Raw genomic sequence first — 7,418 nt, 5'->3', positions numbered from 1 at the left:
AATACCCCTGTCCCATTAGAGTTATCCATCGCCACCATTGTCAGGGGCAGAGTACAGGGACTGTGGGGGTGGCAGTCACACCCAGGTACCACATCAGTAGCAGCAGGAACGCCTCCCTCTATTATGGCAGTCTGGGGTCAGTCACTTCTAGTTCTGAGATGAATGCCTCAGGAGGACCATAGATGACACAGTCCTCAGTCCTGGGAGCAGGACTCCTGGGCAGAGCTGCAGGCGGCAGAGCAGTGCTAGCTGCAGGGAGCTGGCAGCCCGCCATGCACAGGCAGAGCACGGTGTGTCTGTTTTGGGCAGTGTTGGGCAGGGCTGTTACAAGTGACAGGGGAGGGGCATGTCACCCGGATAGAAGGAGCCTGCAGGTCACCTCCCCAGCTGCTCCTATCTGCCTGCAGCCTGTATGCCACAGTGGGACGCGCTGCTGGACTCTGCGAGCCTCTGCCTGCCGGGCGCCGACCCCCCATGTGCCAGGCAGGCTACATTGATGGACGCCCCGGTGCTGCTGACCCTACTACTCGGTAAGAAGGAAACTGAGGTCTGGCTGAGGTGAGGGACGTGCCCACGGCAGCTGTGTGTGGGGGTCTGCCCTGGTACCGAGTGCTGCCCTGTCCCCACTGTGCTCTGTATAGTGCTGCTATATATGTCACTACTGACTGTGCAGTGCTGGGGGGCTGTCACCTCACTGTCATCATGTGTCTCACAGCTATAGCCCACCCAGGTATAGTATCTGTCTACTATCTACATACTAGTTGGCACATTGGTTGTCGAGGGGCGCAGGCAATTTCAGGAAAATCAAGCTGGTCAAATGTAAATGTATTTAATGAGCTGATGAACACAGAGAGCTATGTGTCTCACTCACATCTATCTATCTATCTATCTATCTATCTATCTATCTATCTATCTATCTATCCTATATCATATCTATCTATCATCTATCTATCTATTATCCATCTCATAGCTATCCATCTATTATCTATCTATCTCATATCTATCTATCTATCTATCTATCTATCTATCTATCTATCTATCTATCTATCTATCTCATATCTATCTATCTCATATCTATCTATCTATCTATCTATCTCATATCTATCTATCTATTCCATATCTCTATCTATCTATCTATCTATCTATCTATCTATCTATCTATCTATCTATCTATCTATCTATCTATCTATTCCATATCTATCTATCTATCTATCTATCTATTCCATATCTCTATCTATCTATCTATCTATTCCATATCTATCTATCTATCTATTCCATATCTATCTATCTATCTATCTATCTATCTATCTATCTATCTATCTATCTATTCCATATCTATCTATCTATCTATCTATCCCATATCTATCTATCTATCCCATATCTATCTATCTATCTGTCTGTCTATCTATCTCATATCTATCTATCGCATATCTATCTAACATCTATCTATCTCATATCTATCATCTATCTATCTCATATCTATCTATCTATCTATCTATCTCATATCTATCATCTATCTATCTATCTATCTATCTATCTATCTATCTCATTTCTATCATCTATCTATCTATCTATCTATCTATCTATCTATCTCATATCTATCTATCTATCTCATTTCTATCATCTATCTATCTATCTAGATTCAAGATTCAAGATTCAAAGAAGCTTTATTGGCAGGACCAAATACACATCAGTTTTGCCAAAGCAAGTGTATAGAGGCAATAGGGATAGGGACTGAGGGGATGTTGGGTAGGAGCTGTGGGGGGAGGTGGATGGGGCAGATCCAGGGTGGGGGCTATAGTCCATGGCATAGGGGAGATGGATGGGGCAGATCCAGGGTGGGGGCTATAGTCCATGGCATAGGGGAGGTGGATGGGGCAGGTCCAGGTTGGGGGCTATAGTCCATGGCATAGGGGAGGTGGATGGGGCAGATCCAGGTTGGGGGCTATAGTCCATGGCATCATAGTTCTCTTTCTCGTAGTCTATGACATTCGCTCACATACCGCGCTGCTATCTCCACCGCTCTCTCTTCTTCTCCCAGCAAGATATAGGTTTTCTCTTCCTCCTTCATGGTGATGAAGTCTGGGAAGAGATGTGAGAGTCTCCTGAAGTGAGTGTCCCTCACTGCTGAGTATTTGGAGCAGTGTAGCAGGAAGTGGGTTTCGTCCTCTATGGCCTCCTGGTCACAATGTTGGCACAGTCTTTCCTCCCTGGGCTTGTAGCTCTGCCTGTGTCGGCCACATTCGATGGCCAGACTGTGGGCGCTGAGTCTATATCGGCTCAGGATCTGGCGGTCTCTGGGGTCCGGGAGTTTCTCCAGATATGGCGCCAGTCTGTAGTCTCTCTGTAGGCTCCGGTACATGGTCAGTTTCTGTGAGCTGATGATATCATTCTTCCAGTCACTGACATACCTCTCCTGGCCTTCATCTGCCATCTTCCTAATTCCGGCTTTTGTCAGGTTGTTGTGATTGGTGTTCTGCTCCGGTTGGGTTTGGCTGGGCTGTTCCGGGGGTTCTGGTTTTTCTGTTTCACCTTCATGTATCAGGGCTTTATGGTGGTGGGAGCTTGGATTGCTCCTATGTAGGTGAGCCCGGAATGACAGCGCCCTCTTTAGAACTGTGAGGTGTAGAGGGAATCTGCCCAGCTCGGCCCGACAAGCACTGTTGGAGGTGCTCCGATGGACCTGGAGAAGGTGCTTGCAGAATTCCAGGTGGAATATTTCTGTTGGACTGGAGTCCCACTTTGACCAGTCTGGGTAGGTGTGAGGACCCCAGACTTCGCTGCCATACAGGAGGATTGGGGCGATGATGGAGTCGAAGATTTTTAGCCAGACCCTCACTGGTGGCTTCAGATGGTAGAGTGTCCTTCGGATGGCATAGAAGGTTTTGCAGGCCTTGTCTTTCAGGGTCTCTATGGCTTGTTTGAAGTTCCCTGACCGGTGAATCTCTAGGCCCAGGTAGGTATATTTGTCCGTTCCTGTGAGGTCGCAGTTGTTGAGGATAAATGATGGGTGTTGGTCTGATCTTCTCTTTCTCCTCTGGAACACCATGGTGTTGGTTTTCTTTAGGTTGACCGGTAGGGCCCAGGTGGAGCTGAATTTCTCTAGGATTTTCAGGTTGTCCTGGAGGCCTTTCTCGGTTGGTGACAGCAGCAGCAGGTCATCTGCATACAGCAGGAATTTCACCTGGGCGTCGTGGAGGGTGAGACCTGGTGCTGAGGAGGATTCCAGGGCGGTAGCCAGCTCGTTGATGTAGATGTTGAAGAGCGTTGGGCTTAGGCTGCAGCCTTGTCTTACTCCGCGGCTCTGCTGGAAAAAAGCCGTTCTTTTGCCGCTCACACTCACGCTGCAGCTGTTCTCGGTGTAGGAGCTTTTGATGACATCGTAGGTCTTTCCTCCTATTCCACTCTCCAGCAGTTTCAGGAATAAGCCCGGGTGCCACACTGAATCAAAAGCCTTTTTAAAGTCCACAAAGCAGGCGTATATCTTCCCATTCTTTGTATTGTAGACGTGTCTCTGAATGAGGCTGTGCAGAGTATAGATGTGGTCAGTGGTGCGGTGGTTCGGCATGAACCCTGCTTGGCTCTTGTTGAGGACGTTGTGCTCGGTGAGGAAGGTGAGGATCCTCTTGTTCAGGATACTGTTGAACAGTTTTCCCAGGTTGCTGCTGACGCATATGCCTCTGTAGTTGGCTGGGTCATACCTGTCCCCACTCTTGTGGATGGGTGTGATGAGGCCTTGGTTCCAGGTACGAGGGAAGTAGCCGGCACTCAGTACAATATTGAAGAGTTTAACCATTGCAGCCTGTATTTCTGGTGGGCTGTACTTCAGCATTTCTGGTATGATTCCATCTAGGCCACCGGCTTTTCTACATCTTATGGAGGAGAGTCTCTCGGTTACTTCCTGTAGTGTTATAGGTGTATCCACCGGGTTTTGGAAGTTTTTGATTTTTTCCTCCATTGCTTTTAGTTTCGCCATTATGTTTTCCTGTTCTTGGCTTAGTCCTTCCTTTGGAATGTCTTTATAGAGGTCTCTGAAGTATTGGAGCCAGAGGTTGCCATTTTGGATATGGTTGTTGTTTTTCTTGTCTTTGGTGCCCATGTGGTTCCATAGTTCCCAGAAGGAGTTGTCTTGGAGGGCGTCTTGGAGTTGATTGAGCTTGGTAGAGATGTAACTCTGCTTCTTCCTCCTGAGGATGGTTTTGTACTGCTTTTGTATGGAGTCATAGGCTTCCCTCAGACCCAGGTGGTTGGGGTCTCTGTGTTTCTTGTTGGAGGCTGTTCTCAGGGTCTTCCGTACAGCTTTACATTCTCTGTCAAACCAGCCATTGACCTGTGTTTCTTTTGGTCTCTTGTAGTCGACTTTTTTAAGGTCAGACAGTCTGGCCATTGCGTAGAATATATTGTTGAGGTCCTTTGCTGCTTGGTTCACTCCCTCTGGGTTTGGCATGTACTCAAGGTTGTAGAAGTGGTGGAGCATCCGCTGTATTTCAGGTCTGCTGGAAGCTTCTTTATATCTTAGTGCCGACATTTTGGACCATTTATAGGATGGAGGCCGGGTGAAGAGGCCGCTCTGCTGTGGCGTCTGAGTGGATGGTTTCTCTGTAGATTTTATGTACAGAAGAAGTTGGCTGTGGTCTGACAGGTGCGTTTGTGGGGTGACTATGAAGGCGCTGACATCTGCCAGGTTCAGGTCTGTAATGGCGTAATCAACTACACTCCTCCCTACATGGGAGTTTAGTGTATACCTTCCTAAGGAGTCACCCTTGCTTCGTCCATTAAGGATATGAAGTCCTAAACTTTTACATACGTTCAGGAGCTTTCTGCCACTTTTGTTGACTGTACTGTCATAGCTGTTTCTCTCAGTGTGTACAGGGTCTTGGCCGTCATTCTCTGCTCCAAGTATGTAGATGTTTCCATCCGTGGTCAGGAAGTCTCTCTCTCTCCCTGTTCTTGCATTGAGGTCTCCAAAGATGAGAACTTTGCCCAGGGCCTGATAATGGGCGGCTTCTCTTTGTAAGATCTCGAAGCAGTCTGGATTGAAGTAGGGGGACTCTGGCGGTGGTATATAGGTGGCACAGAGGTGGACATCAGACTGGCAGGTGAGGATGGAGCTGCTGATTCTGATCAATATGTGGCTGTCTCCTTTCTTCACCGGTTTGATGTACTGGTGGAGCTCCTCTTTATACCAGATCGCTACTCCTCCTGAGCCCCGGCCCTGTTTGATGTTTTTATTTTTCTGGGCATGGACCAAGAATTCCTTGTATCCAATGGGCACCAGGGATTCGTTTTCGGCTCTGGTCCATGTTTCCAGGAGGATCTGAATGTCTATATTTTTCATACTTTGTATAAAATCAGGGTCCTTTGTTTTAGATCCAAAGGTTGAGGCGTTGAGACCCTGGATATTCCAGCTGCTGATTGTAAGTGAAGACATTCTTCTGTGTGGTTTGTGTGTATATACCTTGTAATGAGTATGGCTGTGTGGGACAAACTGGATTTCTGACAGTTTTTTAGCGGTGCTTGGTTCCATCCAGTCACATTATTATTCTGCGCAGTGCATTGAGCAGGTTTATTATCTCATTCCTATCTCTGCTCTGCATGTATCTGTGTGGGCTTGGTGGTCTCCTCGGTGGAGGTCTCCACCTCCGATGGTCTGACACTGGGTGAAGAGCTTTGTTTCCATCTTCAGGAGGTAGCCTTGGGGTTTTCTGCTTTATCGTTCTCGGGGGTCTTTCAGTGTGATTATGGCCACTGTTGAATCCAGGCCCGGGGTCTCTGTTTAGCACGATGTCCTTCAGCTCTTTGGCCAGGAGGCTGACCCCTTGTTTGTTGAGGTGTTTATCATCGTGCAGGTGACTGTTGTTTATGGAGAGGTGTTGTGCCAGGGTCACGTTTGGCACAGTCTTGATCTTTTCAGTCAGTTCTGCATTGATGGCTTGGGTGGTTTGCCTGGGTATGTCCTTTCTTGGAAGCAGCGATGACAGAATGATTTTACTGTCCCGGAATTTTAGTTTTGCCATCTTTGCCAGGTTGATCAGTTGTTCTGCGATCTGCTGGTCTGGCCGATTGTTTGTACCCGTGTGTATAATAATGTGCTTTGGGTTGGTAAACCGTGGTCTACTGATGACCTCTGTCACCTGTTCAATACTTGCACAGCGGATTGTACGGACCTGTTTTCCTGGGAATAGCCGCTGTGTATTTAGGTACTTCCCATTTGAGTCCATTATTAGGACAATATCAGGACTTTGTGATGTCTTGGGTGGGCTACGGTGCTGCTGACGAGGGTCTGTGGTGCTGGCTTTGCTGGTGGCTGGTTCTGTTCTCTCTTCCATCTCTCTGGTTTCAGGATTTGAGTCCATTATTAGGACAGTATCAGGACTTTGTGATGTCTTGGGTGGGCTACGGTGCTGCTGATGGGGGTCTGTGGTGCTGGTGGCTGGTTCTTTTCTCTCTTCCATCATATTGTTGGTTATTATTTTAATGCTGTTTGGTGTCTCTACATTCTGTTCAGTGGTGGCCATATTGTCTGCTCTCTGGCTTGTTTTCGTTGCCCCCTGCTGGTTCAGATGACCAGGGCTATGGGCTTTTAATTCTCTAATCTCCTTTCGGAGTTGATCATTGTCTTTTTTCAGTTCCCCCATTTCCTGTAGTGCTGCCTTGTATTTACACTTCATTTCACATATTTCCTCCCTTATTTTCTGTGTGGCTGTGTCATTTGCTGCTTGGTAATTTGCGTTGCTTTGTGAGTTTCTTTCACATGCTAATTTCAGTTGGACCAAGTCTCTTTCTAGTTGAGATAAGAAGTCTCTGATGTTATCGGGCGAGAGGTGTGAAGTGTCGGGGGTTAGGCGGCTCTGTCTGGGAATCCCTATGTGAGCATTAGAGGTAGCTGCTGGGGCTTGTAGTCCTTTATAGGTTTGTGCCTGCTCTTTGATATCGGAGAAACAATTTTCAAATTGCTGCAGAATCTCCTGCGTCCCCTGCGCCATGACTGTGCCATTTTTGTATAGGAGTATGGTGAGCGCATTGGTGTCCTCTGCTTGGCTGGTAATTTTAATCTGCTGGACACCTTTATCGTTGGTTTTAGATACATGTTTATATCGTTTGCACAGCGCAGTGCGCCAGGCTGAGGGTTGTTCTGTATAGAATAATACGTTGGTTTTTCTTTTTGGTTCTTTCTTTGTGAAATCTGCATAAAGAGTCTCTGGATTCTCTCTAACGTAGTCCATCTTGGATTTATTGCCCCCCTGTGTTCTCTCCTGATCTGGCCCCCAGCATTCCTGTGTCTCTGGCTCTGGGCTTTGTTCATTTACTTGTACTAAATTTGTGTTTTCCATTTTGTAGTTATATGTTAATTATAATCCTTGTTTCTAAGAAGATTAATTTGTAGCACGTCTATAGGTTGTGTTGTAGTTAAAGAA

General features: G+C 47.0%; 1 protein-coding gene across 1 annotated transcript in view; it reads left to right on the top strand.

Moving 5' to 3' along the window:
* The first annotated feature begins 413 nt into the window (after positions 1-413).
* Positions 414-7,418, top strand: part of BTC (betacellulin) — a 109,340-nt gene continuing 102,335 nt past the window's right edge. Inside the window, exon 1 of the mRNA XM_069743500.1 lies at positions 414-530. Coding sequence (XP_069599601.1) covers positions 497-530 — 34 coding nt within the window. The 5' untranslated portion in view covers positions 414-496. The remainder of the gene's footprint in view (positions 531-7,418) is intronic.

The sequence above is a fragment of the Ranitomeya imitator genome, chromosome 1 (genome assembly GCF_032444005.1).
Source record: "Ranitomeya imitator isolate aRanImi1 chromosome 1, aRanImi1.pri, whole genome shotgun sequence".
Classification (NCBI taxonomy): domain Eukaryota; kingdom Metazoa; phylum Chordata; class Amphibia; order Anura; family Dendrobatidae; genus Ranitomeya; species Ranitomeya imitator.
The sequence above is the reverse complement of the archived record's forward strand: the minus strand, read 5'-3'. Positions and strand labels throughout refer to the sequence as shown.